We start from the raw sequence: 16,831 nt of genomic DNA on the forward strand, positions 1-16,831 counted from the left end.
TGGTTAAACCAAAACTAGAAATAAACACATCTAAAGTTCTCCATTTTTGCTTTTCCAGATATAAACACTACAGTTTATGTTAGTGTCATGATTTCTTTTGTTGTTGGCAGCTTATGTCCCACAGACTGGTGAAGTAGGATTGGTTTGGTTTTTTTATGAGGGGCAAAGATGGGTGTTTCACATGTCATTGCAGCAGCAGGGTACTTACTGATGGCAAGCTGCTGCCAATGAAATGGTGCAAAGAGAGAATAAGCAGGTGCATCTTTACATCTTCTCACAGAAATATAAATTTTGTGTAATGACTAGCAAAAGAATATCTGGAAGTGAGTTTTCCCCTTTAAAGCTAATGATTGGCATATGTGCTGGTTTAAAGGTAAACTGGCAGGAGAAATGAACTCAACACGAGAGCGATTATAAGTCAGAGCTACAATTTAATGATAATACTACAATAAATACACTGACACAAAGGGAAATCGCTTTCAACTCACAAAACCCAGCAATATAACCCAGTGTCCTGGGGCACAAACCCAAAGGGGTTTGTTTGCCCTTGTGCTGAGACCCGCGTGGTCCCCCCAAGTCCAATGCAAAAGGAAGTGGAAAACCTGTTGGTGCAGACAATGGCTGTAGTCCAGTCGAGAGTGGTGGTCTCCCCCTGTCGAGGTCCTGTTGCTCCTCTGGATCCAACGAGAGGTCCTCAAGGTCTTCTTACTCATCACTTATGTACCCTCAGGGAGCACCCAGTCCTGCCCCCTGGGCGGGGGCTCACACAATGGGTGATTAACTCTGGGAGTCATGGGGTGTTGTTGAACAGTTGATGGCTCATTAGCAGCCACACCCCCTCAGGCTGGATGTGAAGGTGATAATGGCTCCCTGGGCAGTTGCTGCTAATGGTCCATTGTCCTTGGGAAATGAATAGAGGGGGTAGAATACACAGCTTTGATCACTCCCACACAGTGATAACTGGTCCCACCTGCTGAACTAGGAGAGCATATAAATGTAAAACAAAGAATAAAGCTGCCTTCCTTGAGACTCATTTTAAGTCCTTTTCCCTTTCAATTTTGCACTAATGATAGATTCATGTTGCTCCCTGTGCAAAACTTTTCTGCTATTGAAACTGTGAAAGTAGGAGGAATGTCACCAATGAAGAAGGATGTTGGAAAAGGATAAATGAGTCAATTCCACATGCCTCCATTAAAAATAAAACAACCAAAAAAACCAAACACAATAAACCAAAACACAATATTTCAGAACAAACTGTTTACAGGTCTAAGCCTCCAAAGAAGCCTACCTTTGAGACTGACAAACCTAGAGGCAACATCTTGAATTCCATAAGCCTCAAGCATGAAGTCATATGACCGACTTCTTAATCAGTTTTGTTCAACTTGGATATTTTTGTGTATTTTTTTCCTTGCTCTGATTCTTGTAACTGTTATGAAACTTACAGACTCTTATGCTTGGAAATACTATAAATCACTTCCCCTGCCTTTAGCTAATGGAAGGACAGGTATGCAGTGAGAGCCAGAAAATACAATAAATAACTTCCTTAAATAACTTTAAATTAAACACTTTGGAGCAAGTCTCCGAGTTGCAAAGCACCACCAGACTTGTTGGTAGTCAAGTTGTACTCACTGAAAATGGCTGCAGGGAAACTGCTGATACTCTGCATATCTTGTCATTTGTTATCCTCAAGCATAGTTTTGTTGAGGACAGGCCTGAGCCACTGGTATTTTAACAAAAAAAGATGGATCTGTGGAGGTGCATTGGAAAAAAAAAGATAACCGGAACTCAGTCTTCTTTTCCTTTTATTGTTTTGATGGTGATGGTCCTGCTACATTGGCTTCATCCCCTGTAAGTGTTGGATATCCATATTACAAGTAGGCATAGCCTTGCTCTTCTCATTTTATCCAAATCAAGGCTGACCCTTAGTCCTTGGAAAGCTGCCTGGTTTGTGTTTATAGGGCTGGTAAATACCTACTTGTGCAGTAGTACTTCTCCATGGGAATAGGTCTTTCCTGAATTTCATAGCAAGTTTGCTGCAGGTAAAAGCAGCCTCTGGATGAGATAGGAACTTGCTTTGATTTCAATCAAACTTTTTACAGGTTTTAATGGTGAAGAATATTTATTTTTTAACACTAGTTTTGTTTTCCTTGTTGTTCTGTGTTATGTGATAGTTGAGCCCACAAGCTGGAAGCATGAGACTGAAAGCTGAAGAATGAAAGAAACAAAAAGCCATATGGCAATAGCAGGAGTTCCTGCCATCCCACCTTAGGCTCGTGACAACATGCCCTACATTTAACCTACAGTCAGGAACTAATTAACGACACAGATGGAAGTGAGCTAGCATATGTATTCCAAATAATACCCCTAAGGTTTTAATCAGCCTCTTTCTGTGTTAGACATCTAAGTTACCATAGAGAGATTTGCAAAATATGTGGATGATACGCATGGTAAAGGCAGCTTTGTGTAGTGGCTGAAGTGAGGAATTGGGACCAGGGGCTCTCCTGTTCTCTGCTTCAGGAGCAACTTGCTGTACAATCTGGGGTGAGATGTTTAAACATATTTCTGGGCTTTAGGCTACCCAGAAGGAAAACAGGGTTTCTGATGTGGTTCCTCCTCATCTGAGTATGTTGAGATTCAGTGTTTGCTAAGGACTTTGGAGGCTTTGATAGTATGTTCTTCAAGAAATGTTGTACAACTAGCGAGTCACAGTAGCATAAGAACCAGATCTGCTTTTGCAACTTCTTTTCATCTCTATAACTACTAATGATCTTTGGTATGACAATTCTGCTTTTGATTAGGACTTCTCTGTAGTCTATTATGTTGTGGAGATACTTGAGAGAGGGAGAACACTTAGCTGTTTCTAACAGACTAATAGGGTAATTTAATGTTTCTTGCTTAAACTTTCTCTTTCCTCCCCCACCCCCAGATATTTGAAGAGAAGCTGTCCTTCCCTGCAGGGTAGTAGGATCTGATTACATGAAGGGACAGGTACTGAAGTTTTTCTAGAGAACTGTTTATTTAATGGCTGAAATCTCATATACAAACCTACCTTTTGGAGCTTAAGGGCTCTTACAGTGAGAACTTTACTGGCAGCAAAGCCACTTTCTTCAGTGGGGGGGTGTGATGAAACAGGACACCCAAGTGAGGAACATTAGGTGGTGTTGGGCTGGATTTTGCATACTTCTCTTTATAGACATGTCTGGGCTATTTATCTGCTTATAGCAGTGGGGGAAGGGAGGAGCTATCCTGCACACCTAGAAAGCTTTTTTCTTCCTCTTTAAAGTGTAATTATTACCAAATATGCCTGTATCCCTCAGGACTCCTGAGCATGAGGAAGTTGTTTTGCTGAAACCTGTCGCGTTTTGTTCTGATACAGCTATTAGCTATAGTTGAGGTGGTGACTCTGTATTTCTGTGGTGATTTTCTGACCACATAAATGCTGGGCCACCTTTACAACTGGTATAAATCTATGAATGGAACACTATACCAGGCAGTGATTGTGTCCACCAGAATTAGGTCCACTGGAACTTACTGCTTCAAGGAACCTCAATGTTTTTGTGGAAATGATTCCCCATGATGCCACAATCTATAGTTATATCTGGTCGCAAGTAAGAAAAGTCATGAACCAGGTAACTTCATTTTTAATTAGGGGTGAGAAGAGCCCATTGTCTGTGTAATTCACAGAAATCACAGTGTAACACTCCCCTGTGACAGAAATTATGCCATTATCAACTGGGAGAAGCCAGGAATTTGATAATTAAATTTTCTTGCAAGGCTGCAAGGTTTTTTTCTATCTGTTCCATTAAACATTTGTACTTTCAGCAATACAACTGATAAACTTGTTTTCAAACACTTGCCTCTTCGCCAGATGTACCTTCTCACCCCTTCTAGTACTTCCAAACCCCTTCCCTCTGTGGAGCTTGTGAAACGAAAGCAAAAATACAGTGTTGTAAGTCTGTAAGCCCATGCACAGGTGTTTGCCTAGGAGTGAAGGAGAGGGGGAGTTTATTTGGGTGAGTCTCAGCTACTGTCATGCTGGTTACACAGTGTGACCCTGTATATCCCTTTGTTGAATCTGGTTGAAGGTGGCCCCCAAATTTTTAAATCAGGTTAGGGATAGAGTAGTGGGCATAGCAGTTGCAAAAGTCTTGTTTCAACATGAAACCACTTAGGAGATGGGGGAAAACCCTGAAAACTATAATGCTTTGAAATCTGTGGTGAGCTGCATTGACACAGTAAAATATCAGCGGTGAAAGAGCACTTGTTGCCAAAGTGTTTTCAATAGAGTTATGTTAACATAATGTTGACGTAATTTTCCAGCAATGTTATCTCTGAAGAGAAAGCTGTTGTCACAGCAAGACACATGTGGGGCTGGCTGCCCAGTGAAGTGGATTAGATTCCTAATGAGTGTATCCTTATTCAATACAAAGTCCTCATTATTCGATTAATGTAGATTGAAGTGACTTTGCAAACTTACAGATTTCTGCTCCTGCTTTGGTTCTGCTGCCATGTAACTTTGGACTCAAATGCTCCCAGAAACTGCTCTGTTACCTCAGTGTAAGCTTTTATCTCTTGCCCTGTCTATGGAAAATATTTCCATGGAGATGCTGTGCTAACAACTGGACTGAGCATGTGTCAAGAGAAATCGGCACAGTAGGGCGGACAGCCAAAAGATGACTGATAACACCACTGGCAAATGCAGGCATATTGTTAATACCTGTCAGGCCTCTGACAACAGGCATTTCCAGTTTCTGGTTCATGCACATCACAACATACTGATCTGCTTCATTTCAAGTACTGACTATGGGTAAAAGCAAGGTAGTCTCTTACAGCAGTGCCACACACAGCCGGGAGTCCCAGAAAAGGTATGAGTCTTGCAACAAGTGGGTATAGCCCTTACTCTCCTCCCCTTACCCTAGAGAAAGCACTGCCTGGTCAAACCACGGGTAACTGCTTCATCTGATGATTGTGCTTTTAAACAATGGATTTTCCTTGGCAAAGCATCACTTACGTCCCTGTTGAGTGCATAATGTTCTATAGGTCCTAGGAAGCTTGCCACTTGCAGCAGAACTGATGCGTGCGTGGGATGCTTTGCGTGCTGTTCAGTAGTTTATAGGCACTCTGTAAGATCCAAGCTCAACTGGTACAGCAGCTTCTGGGTTGTTCCAGGCCTGCTGGACACATGTCACAGCACAAGGGATCCAACTTGCACTAGATTGCACGCAACATGATCCATTCTGTTCCTGCTCTTGGGTGCCAATTATCCTTGACTTCAGTGGGAGCTTCATGTGTGTACTTGGCAGAATAGCTTAGTCCTGTGATGATTCAGCACAGTGTTTCGTACCAAAGAACCATTGTGAAATGGAAGACAAACTACAGATGCTGCTCAAAGTTCTGAGGTTCTGCCTTAACAACCTTCTGCGCACAGGTTGAATTAGCATTCCATAAAGCTCTACTGGCTTTTGAAACAAATGATTTCGGAGAACTGTAATTATCTGCCCCCATGGAGGAACTGGATAGTATCTTAGCATATAGTAATTATTTCATGCATTGTGTTTGTGGTGGTTGTTCATGTTTTGAGGGGTTAGGCAGCCTTTCTGTAGGAGAACTTTCCTTTCACAGATCGCATTAATGTTGCTTCTGAATGACCACAGTAATGGCATGAACATACCTTGACATACACTGTAAAAAGATTAATGCAGTTTTCTGAGCCTGAAGGCAATTTTGAAATTGGAATTTGGTAATGCATAGGTTTTGGGCTTGGAAGTATTGTCCCTACTGTCCAGTATTGTGATGTAGTGATAGAAGTGCAGCATGATACCCTACCCGTGATACTCTGCTGAGCAGAAGTAAACCTGCTGGTAGTTCTTTTATTTGAGGAGGGCATTTGCTGCACAGCTTGGAATTTCAACATGAAATCTTGGCAGAAAAATGTTGCAGTGAAGCATATTGTGTTTGAGATGAATGGTGGCATGCACACAAGTACCCTTTGGGAGGTGACTTTCCTTGTTTACAACTGGAATCACAACTCTCCATGCAGTTTGAGTGCCCCAAGTCTTGGATGCTGTACAAACAGCTGGAAATGCAGGATGGGTGTCACTGGTTCAACAATGAGTTTCCGTTGTCAAAATATTAAAATAGTGCCCATCTCTTCTATGGATGTTGTCTCTCTGAAAGCTGTGACACTACCTGTGAGTCTGGCCTGCTGTTCTTTCACTTACACATACTGCCAAAACTCACCCTGCTTGTTTCATGGTATGGGCAGAATGGGTCTGAGATCCATTCCAACGGAGGTCCTGCTGGGAACTCCTTGTAGTCTTGCCCTTTTTGTAGTGAGGAGACTGTCTGCTTTGTACCAATTAAAGCAACTTAATTGTCACTCGGAGCTTTGGAGCAAGTGTGTACTTTACTGTTTGAGTGTCCAGAAAGGTATGATGGAAGTGTGTAGGAAACTGATGCACAGCTCTGTGAAAGATCAGGACTGTGAAATCATGGCATTATGATTTTGCCATTATTTTCTTTGAGTTCTTTCCCACCTCTGGTTTTCAGGAGAGGTTGTGATTTTTGTATGCATTGGGGAGAGAGTCTGATAAAATCTTGGAACCCCACAAAAAACTCCTTGTAGTGCTTTAAACAGATGCATGCTTCCCCAGAGCCAGTGTAGCCATTGCTGGTGTTTCTTTGCTCTCTGAAGCTGTACCACAGGCAAAATTTAGTAACATAAGATGAAAGCAAATTTCTCATGTTAAAAGTTGTAGTTAAAGTTAACACTACTTGTAAATTTGCTTGCTGTTTTTCTTGGACTTCAAAATGCTTCTTAGTCTCTGCCATCTCTGGCATTAGGCTAAGTAGATGTTATTACCTCAGGGAAAACCAACATGAGAATAAAAATAATATAGATTTCTTCTTCCTGACATGAAGCACCAACTTACAAGAATACAAATTGGATGTGGGTGTGCATGTGTATGTATTGGGGGGTGGGCGCTTTATTTGCAGTAATAAAAAATAATGATATAGTTTGCTGCATAAATAGCCTCAAGGATAACCAGAGTGTGTCAGACATCTAGTTATGCATGTGATAAAGGTTAATACTATTTGTTCACTGTACATTCAGTCTTTGCAAATCATGTGCTGACATGCATCCCATTTTGATATCTGTTCACACGCTCCGGTAATGGTGCGTAAAGCAGAAACTCATGCCTGTGGCATTCAGTAGTATTTAGTAAATTGAACTTTTGTGTAAAGATCTTAGAAAATGGCAAGGCAGAAAATGAATGTCATCTTGCTGCTAATTTTATCTTCCCACACACACTCCTTTCTGGAGATTAAAGCATTATGAATCTATTCACTACTGAAAGTTGTTTCAACTTCCATGGCACATATCAGGATGCAGGAAAGCAAGTACATGTTCACAGCTGTTCCTCGGGTCTCTCTGCTGGAAATACAACCTGTTAAAATGCCAGATTGCTGCTTAAAATAACTAAAAATAATGAAGTAAAACAATTAACTGGTGAATCCTCATTAAATACAAATATTGAAGTAAATAGTACAGTGAGGTTACTGGCTGCATATGTAAATTAGCTGTAGATAATTGACATGACCTTCATTTAATGAGCCTCCTTGCCATTAGTGGAGACTACTGCCACAATTATGTGCCCTTATTCTAGCTGTAATGGTATGGACTTTATTGAAGTACAAACTAGGTCACGTCTTCCTGAGATCTGGTCCATGGTGGCTGACCTCTTTCATTGCTACAGCTTTGCTATGCTGCATGAAAGAAGGAAGGATGTTCTTGCAGCCATGAGAATGGATGGCATTCAGGAAGCCAGTCTCAAATGTGACTTCTGACAGAGATCTTGTGTGTGCTGAGGGAGTAGTTTAAGGCTTGCTCTCAAGGAGTTTAGTTTATATTATACAAGTTAGGGGGTGTATACAACAGTCTATGGTGCAGCAACTGGACAAAGATTTCCTTTCCTAGAGAAGTTTTTGGTGTTCTATTCTTGAAGATGTAGCTGAACAGGAGTGCAAAAGGGTTGGAGTTGTCACTGCTTGTTCCTAGAAGGTGTGGAGTAGAGACCTGAACCTCCTATGGCTGAGAAGGGAGGGGATGAGTGCGTTGTGACTCATGCTGTATCATCAGTGATTTTAAATGGTATTTTTCTGATTGCATGTCTTAACTAAAAGTGGTCATGGCTACTCTTTCTGACATTCAGTTGTATCGGTGCCCTCAGAACATGTACTATCAGCCAGGTTGCTCCAGTTAAATAAAACTCAGCACTGGTGAGCCTCCTCGGGAAACAGTTGCTCTGTCTACCAGGGTAGCCTCAGGCATGGCTATACACAGAAATGCTGGGCATCTCGGGGCATGGCCTTGTAGTAGTGGGTATGCCCAGCATGGAAAGGGTCAGTACCTCACTTGATAGTGCATGCTGGAAAAACAGGAAAATACAGTTTTCCTTCATGTTCCCCCCCAGTTCTACTTCCACACAAGGTGAGATGGTGACCAGCTTACAATCGGAAAAATGTGCATAAGATGTCAGTGTTTGGGGTTTACAAGCCACTTATTGTAACAGGACAGGATCCATCCAACATAGGTCTTGCTGGGAACACCTTGTAGTCTTGCACTTTTGGTCTGTGCCTGTTAGAGCTTTAATCTTTGCAATATAATGAAGGTTTGATAGTTGGGGAAGAGAGGAAAAGGACTGGAAGCTGCCATCCAAAGTGTTTCAAATTACCTTGTTGGTGCTACATTGGGATATTAGTCCTGCCTCACTAAGAAAGAGATGAACCATGCATTCACATGTCAGTTCAACAATAGCTGAAATGTTGTGTAATTCTACTTGTGAAGTGAGATATCTTATTCTGCTATAGCATGTTAAACTAGTAGATTTTTAAGCAACTGCTAATACAAATTGCTATGACCTGTAAAATGAAGATGTTTCCTAGGTGATAAAATATTATTTCCATGTTTTAAATCACTTGATATGATTTTACTGCCAAAGACAATGACTGTGTATATTGCTCAAGTCACTGTCAAGATAGAAGACTCTTTTCACATCCTTCTTGCAGAGTTCAGCTTAGTCTGGGACTCATTTACAAAGAAGTAGAGGTTTGATCTGTGATTGCTTGCTGGCAACATTCCATGTGTCTTTGCTGCTAAAGCTTACTTTGACATACTCTTCTGCTGTTATAAATGGGAGGAGGAGGAGTGACTTTTAAGCAGACATGTTTTCCTGTGTATTATCAGTATGCTATGTGGGTAATGGCTGTCTAGTAGTTGTTGGTTGTTGGTTTTCAAAGTCTAGTTGTACACAATTTTGTGCCTCCCCAGATAATAGTGGCAGTAATATGTCATTGGATGGCATGTAAATTGATCAAACTTGACAGCAGTTTCCTTGCTAAATGGAAGGCAAAACTGATTAAGGAAGAATTAATTTAATGTGATATATGAAGCACTGTTATATCTGGTGACCAACCAGCCATTGGCAGAGAATGCTGAGGGCTTATTGAAGTCAATCTGCACCTTTGTCCTCTGCTTTCCTCCTTGTAAGAAAAGTGTCCATGTGAGTAAAGTTGCAGAGCCACTCTTCTGTTCACTTCACACTCACGAGAGGTGAACAGCCCAATGACAATAGTAAAGGACATGGCCTGGTCCGGGAGTCCTTCTCTCCTGTGTTCACCTACCTAACTTAAAAAGCAACTGATCAGCCTCCAGCTGGTGTGCTTACCTGAGGGGTACAAGCTCTCCTTGTCCTGTGCTTGTCTTGGTGCTTCTAGTGTTGTGCCCTCTCTGTTTTGCACTGGAAGGTCCCTTGGGGTACTGCGTGCTCAGACAGACTCTGTCCTCCAGAGTCAAGAACTGGCTGGGACCTCTGGGAACTGCTGTAATAAAAATAACAGGAACTTGATTAGGAGCCAGATCATCTGTGTTCTGTTCACTGCTCCGGTGGTCACAAAGTGATGTGGGTGTTTGGGGTTCTTTTCCTTTTAGGTCTGATAGAAAACAATATTCCAAAGATGTAGTATGTGAGTATTATTTTTTGTTCCACTGGCTCTGCTGGCTGAGCAACCACTGTATGCTGGCTGAGCCACCCCTCTTTGAGACAAGAGTTGTCTGTCTCTCCTTGTTTGATAAAGGAAGACTAACAATCTTTGATAAAGGAAGAATAACAATCTTTTTCCTTGTTTTGTAAATCACCTCTGCAGTGTCTCTCTTCCTCCCCTTTGAGAAGGAAATCTGACACTTTCTGTAGAATGTTTTAAAAATCCTAGGATGACAAAATCTGCAAAATATTAATGTTCTGCATGGTTAGAGCAAACACTATGTTCTTGTGAGTCACGGATGTCAGGTTTGTTTAATCTTAATAAATCTATGCCACAACAACACTTTTAAACAGGAAGAGAGATGGAGGGATGAAGGAAGGGGCAGAGAGGATTCTTGCCAAAATCTTGTGCATTGAAGGGCTGGAGGTGAGGGGGGCATGGACACAGACCCAAACACTTTTCACCCTGCCTTCATTAAGTAAACTTTGATACCTATATTTTGGGCATTTCCTTTCTAGTCCATGTTTTATTTGTATGTTTTATGATAAATTGTCTTTCCATGTTCAAGTCTTAAGAGTACTATTTTCCCACAGCATATTTGCAGGAGATAAAGTCTTTTTACATAGCACCCTGTTGGCAAACAGAAATAGCATTTACTCCAATGAGCACTGCCAAGTATGAGGTCTTTCCGAATGAACTTCAAAAGCTTTGAAACAAGCATTAGCTGCTTCTTCAAAAATGTGAACAATGCCATTGCTTTCTAGAAAGCAGGACTGGTGAGAACAGGGATCAGAAGGCGGAAAAATAACAACTGGATGTGATGGATGTTGTAGTAGCATTTGGGATCAGACAGAAAGTATAGCTCTCTGTCACTGAAGGATTTGTGGGGTTCTTGTAACAGTACTTAAAGTGTCTGCTCTTGAGGAGGAAACAATTTCCACCCTGAGGATTGTACAGTCCATGGAGACCTAGCAAAGCTCTTGGGAAGGAGCAGTCACATAAGCTCCAAGCTGTTGGAGTGCTGATAGAAGCAAGTTGTGCTGACTTGAAGCCTGGTGAGGAGTTTCCTTGCCAGCATTGCTTTCTGGTGCTACTCCTGCACTCTCAGTGAGGACAGAGACAAGCATACACATCAACATCAAAGCATAGCCCATAACATGTACCAGAGCTTGGGGCAGAATGTGAGAGAAACAGGCAGACTGTGTTTCAGTATGGCAGTCGGACTGGTTGTGATGGTTTTCCTGATGAACTCTGGGCTCTAAAATAAATGCCTGACCCACTTGAGAACAGCCAGTGTGAGGCTTGGGAAAGTATGAACAATGGTTCTGCTGCTGTCACTTCAGTATAGCTCTTACCAGCTCTGTAACCCAGCAGGTCCTTTCTGTACCATTCACATGATGCAAGCTATCTGTCCCGATCAAATTTAGTACACTGCTGTGGGCTGTTTTCTACATTTATGTGTATATATGTTCTACATTTAAATGAGGAATTGACCTGCTGACACCTCAGAATTGTATGGCCCCTTCCTGTGTTTTGAAGGTTGCTTTCAAAATACAAGTGCAATTTATCCTAGTGCTGTTCAGTTTTTTGTGAAAAGAACGATGAACTATTTTTGCCACAGAGAGATCTTAAAAGTCAAATATTTACATTTGCACTTGAAATGGAAGTCTTGCCTTTCATGATTGTGAAGCTGTCTTCTATTGCTGAAGTGTTGCATTGCTAAGTAGCGGTTCTGCTTTTGCTGTTACTTGAAATAGATGTAATTGGTCAATAAATAAGGGGTCTGCAGAGTATCTAATCTAATACTTACTACAGAGACTAAGTCTAAGCTGCAGCACATGCTTTATCTGAAATTGTAAATGAAGGAACACTTCTGCAATAGCTTGCTTTATCTCTGGTAACAAGTTGCAGCTGCATGCAGCAGATCAAAGTGCATAAAGTCTTGTGACAACGTATTACTCCAAACCTTGTAAGTTAATTTATTTTTCTTTTTCTTTTTTAACAGTTCCACCAAGTGAGAAGAGTGATGACCATCCTTTTCCTTACTATGGTTATCTCATACTTCAGTTGCATGAAAGCTGCCCCAATGAAAGAAGCTAGTCTAAGAGGACAAGGCAGCTTGGCTTACCCAGGTCTTCGGACCCATGGGACTCTTGAGAGCCTAAATGGGCCCAATGCTGGTTCAAGAGGACTGACATCGCTGGCAGACACTTTTGAACATGTCATAGAGGAGCTTCTAGATGAGGACCAGGACATCCAGCCCAGTGAGGAAAACAAGGATGCAGACTTGTACACATCCCGAGTCATGCTAAGCAGTCAAGTGCCTTTGGAACCCCCACTGCTCTTTCTGCTCGAGGAGTACAAAAACTACTTGGATGCTGCAAACATGTCCATGAGGGTCCGGCGCCACTCTGATCCAGCTCGCCGTGGGGAATTGAGTGTGTGTGACAGCACGAGTGAGTGGGTGACAGCAGCAGAGAAAAAGACTGCAGTGGACATGTCCGGGGCCACTGTCACAGTCCTGGAGAAAGTCCCAGTGCCCAAAGGCCAACTGAAGCAATACTTCTATGAGACCAAATGCAACCCTAAAGGGTACACAAAGGAGGGCTGCAGGGGCATAGACAAGAGGCACTGGAACTCCCAGTGCCGAACTACCCAGTCTTATGTGAGAGCTCTCACCATGGATAATAAAAAGAGAGTTGGCTGGCGCTTTATAAGGATAGACACTTCTTGTGTATGTACATTAACCATTAAAAGGGGAAGATAGTGCATTTGTGTTGTATAGATTATATTGAGACAAAATTATCTATTTGTATATATACATAACAGGGTAAATTATTCGGTAAAAACTAATTTTATGGACTGCATGTATGATGGAAGTTTATACAGTACAGTGGTTACACAATCTATTTATTGAACATATCCATGACCTGAAGGGGAACAAAAGTCATTTGCGCACAAGTTTAAAAAAAAAAAACAACAAAAAAGACAAAAAAAACCACCCACACCACCCAAATAAAAAAAAAAAACAAACAAAAAAAAAGAAAAGCAAACAAAAAAGTCTACATTACATTCCTCGATAACATTGTGGTTTGTCGCCGTTGCCAAGAATTGAAAATATAAAAATTTAAAAAAAAACTAATAAAATTGCATGCTGCTTCAATTGTGAATTAATGATAAACTGTCCTCTTTCAGAAAAATAAATTGAACCAAAACATTCTGTTTACATTTTAGACAGTAAGTATCTTTATTCCTGTTAGTATATATGTTTTCTGCTTCTAACTTCTGATAGCGTTGGAATTAAAACAATGTCAAGGTGCTGTTGTCATAGTTTTCCTGTTTCTCTTTTACTTTTGAACTCCCATCAGATTTAAAAAGAAAAAAAAATCATTACCTTATTCTGGATTAAAAACAAACTTGTTTTTTGTATGTTGTGAAGGTGTTTGCAAACAGCAATCCAACTACTGACAAAAAAAGAATAAAAAGAGGCAACTGAAAAAGAATGGTGATGTTCCACTTCACATTGTTCAACTTCAGGCTTAAAGACAGCACTTATTTAACTGTATAGTAACATGCTTTCTTGGTGGTTTTTTTTTTATTTTTGTGGGGTTTTTTTGTTTGTTTGGTTGGTTGGTTTTTGTTGCTTTTTGGGGTTTGTTTTTGTTTTTGTTTTTTTTTTAATTTGCAGTCTTTTGAGACCTGCATTTGTTTATACCATATTTGTTTGTGTTTGGGATTTTTTGTTTCCCCTTTCCTCCCTCTGGAGGGACATTGGTTGTGATCTTTTAAGTATTTCAGTTACCATAGAACTGGAGCTTGTCTTACAGAGAATATTCTACCAAGTGTTGAGAGCAATGATTTTCATGTAATAAAAGACTGTCCTTGGATCAAATGTCTTGGTGAAGCACAATGAGAATGTAACTAGAAAAAGGGTCTAGAAAGATTATGGTGGTTCTGAAATCAAGTTGGTTGTGAGAGTGAATAGCTCAGCCAGTTTGTGCACAAATAACAGTGATTTAGGTTGACTGAGGCTACCCACTTGCAGTCATTACTGAATGGGATCCTGTGCATTACGTGAGAGAGCGAGAGCTTGGCTGTGTACAGGGATGCCCTCACCCTCCAGAGCACACCAGCAGCCCCAGGCCTGCAAAGCTGGTGGGCACATTCTGGTGGCATCTCTGCCTGAAGGAGCTCAGGGGACCAGCTTGGGAATGAGGCAGAGAGGAGCCCTGCTTCTACTGGAAAGCAATTAGCATTATGATTGTGTGGCTCTACCTCTGCTGTCAGCATTATTTTATGAAACAAATATTATCATTAAAAAAATACTCTTGAAGTAAGTGAAGAGCAAGTGCTGGAAGAGTTGGCTTAACTTGCTTAGGTTCTGAGAGATTTATTTAGCTCCACAGTCCCCCTCTCTATCCTGACAGAAGTCTTGCTAAGAAGGCAGGTTGTAAGGCTGAGAGCTGTGCAGAGCACTTGCACTCACTACCGTGGGCTGAGAGCAGAAATAGCTCATTAGCGAGCTCACTGAAGGCTGATGCTATATTTGTAATTCCTGTAGATGAAGAAAAATAGCTGAACAAAGAGGAATATACTGTAAAATAGATCTGCTTCTGAATGCTGCAGAATCTGCATTAATTAAAACCTCGACCGGGAAAGCTTATTAAAGTATCATCACTCCAATAATGCTCTTTGAAGAGCATATTTAACACTGAATTTATGTCATTACTGGTAGAAACCCACGCTGGAAACTAACAGACACCTTCAAATCAGTGCTTTTTTCCTGCTAGGGGTAGAAGGGCATCCCCTTCCTGATGGTAACTCTGTCAAAGTGCTACCTTTTGCATTGACCGTGTGCCTGCTGGACTGTGAGTGAGGAGAGGGTTGTGTGACCCACTTGAACTTCAAACTTCCCCATCCATTGCTGATTTTCAGGTTCCCACTCAGAAATCAGAAATGGAAAAAAACTTATTGCAATGTCTCAAAACTTCAACTAAGGTGTTCTTCATGCAAATTAAATCATAGAATCAAAGAATCTTTTGGATTGGAAGGGACCTTAAGGATCATCTAGATCATGGGCAGGTACACCTTCCACTAGACTATTTCATTTCCCTATGGCCAGTACCTGTGTGTGTATGATAATTTGCATTTAGTAGACCCAATATGGCTCAGGAGCTACTCTCAGCAATGCTCTTAAACTGAAGCAGAGAAGTGGTGTACTGGTGGCTCCTCTCAAAACAAGGGTTGGCTTTTTGTAAGGCATAAAGGACGATGCTGATGTGTCAGTAACAAACAGATCACTCATCTAGATTGGAGAAGAGAAAAAGGTAGCTGGGACATGACAGTAGTCTAATTCGGATACAGGAATAAAATAATTCCCAGTTAAATAAATTGAATTTCCAAAAGAGAAGTGTTAATGCATAAATCATGCTAGAAATAGAGTTACTCCTTTCCCAAAGTTAGTTATGGCTGTATCCTTAACTCAGAAATCCCACCTAGCACAGTAAGGCTGGTTCTGGTGTGGCAGAACAGTGGGATGGTAAGTACAGAGGGGTAAAGGGCAGCCCATGTAGGTGGGGAGGGCTAAAGGTTGGAGCTGGGAACCTGGAGAACTCTGTCTTGAAACTACATCCAGAGTGAAACTCCCCCATAACATGCCAGTGCTATACCTATAGACAAAGGTGAAGCTGGCAATGAAGCTGCAGTCCCATGGCTCTCTCCTGCCTGACCTGATACATCCATGATCACAAGCTGAGCAGTTTCAGTTAAAACAGAGATGGAGAGGGGAGGGTTGGTTTTCTTTCATATTACTTAATTAAACTCTTGCTGTGGTCTGTATGTGACAAAAATATATCATGCATGTCAGCAGGCCTAGTGCTGTGTTAAAGACTCTTGCAATTGTAAGTTACTGTCTGTGGCCTTGTTCTCTATTATTCATTTTGTGTAACATAAATATTTATTGTATATTTATATAATTTTATGGTTTTTTGGGAAAATACTGAAATTGGCATTAAAATTTAAAAGCAACTGCGTCATATTGTAAATATAATTAAGCTATATTTAAGTGTACTGATTAACATAATATATGTTTAACTAGAGTTTTTTATGTTTTTAAATATATTTTCGAAATATATATATAAAACTTGGAGGGGTTTGGGGGACCATGTGACTCTTTTCTCTAATTGTAAAACAAACTTGAGTTTTACTATAAAGATGTGTGTTCTTTGTTTTAAAATAATTTTTACTCTATTTTAGCAATAAAATCTCACTTGGAGGGCAGATAGCCCCCTGTTTCATAGCTGGACAGTTAGCATTGGGAGGGGAGGGGTGGCAAAAATTCACTTCCCACAAAAGTTGCAGAATGATGTATTTGCATTTAATTCTAGCACAAAAGAGATCATGAAGTAAAAACCCCCATGCATGACATATATATGATTATATTCAGATGAAAAATAAAGAGCATAATGGAAGTGTGGGGGAGGGGTTACTACCCTTAGTAAGTAAGGGATAAGTGAGACATAAACTCAGTGTCTACAGTCCAGTCATGTACCTGATTTTTAAATGGAGTCATTTATATTGATATCCCCTGCACTGAATGTTTTTATGACCCCATGTAGTACTAGGAGTGGAGTTCCTTGAATTTAACATATTGTTAGCATTTCTAAAAGAATATTCTCTACTACAACTGCCAAGCCTTTTGTATATTTAATTATCCCACAGCCCTAGAACAATCATCCTCATGATGAGTAGAAAACTTTAATATAATATAAAGGGGGGGGGGAGGAAA

General features: G+C 40.8%; 1 protein-coding gene across 8 annotated transcripts in view; it reads left to right on the top strand.

The window, feature by feature from the left end:
• The window catches only part of BDNF (brain derived neurotrophic factor), a 41,641-nt gene extending 25,328 nt beyond the window's left edge, over positions 1–16,313 (top strand). For all 8 annotated transcript variants that reach the window (XM_071559085.1, XM_071559092.1, XM_071559088.1 and 5 more), the window contains exon 2: positions 12,050–16,313. In XM_071559085.1, the coding sequence (XP_071415186.1) occupies positions 12,050–12,811 (762 nt within the window). In that variant the 3' untranslated portion in view covers positions 12,812–16,313. The remainder of the gene's footprint in view (positions 1–12,049) is intronic.
• Positions 16,314–16,831: the final 518 nt, after the last annotated feature.

Source organism: Pithys albifrons, chromosome 6 (assembly GCF_047495875.1).
Source record: "Pithys albifrons albifrons isolate INPA30051 chromosome 6, PitAlb_v1, whole genome shotgun sequence".
NCBI classification, from domain to species: domain Eukaryota; kingdom Metazoa; phylum Chordata; class Aves; order Passeriformes; family Thamnophilidae; genus Pithys; species Pithys albifrons.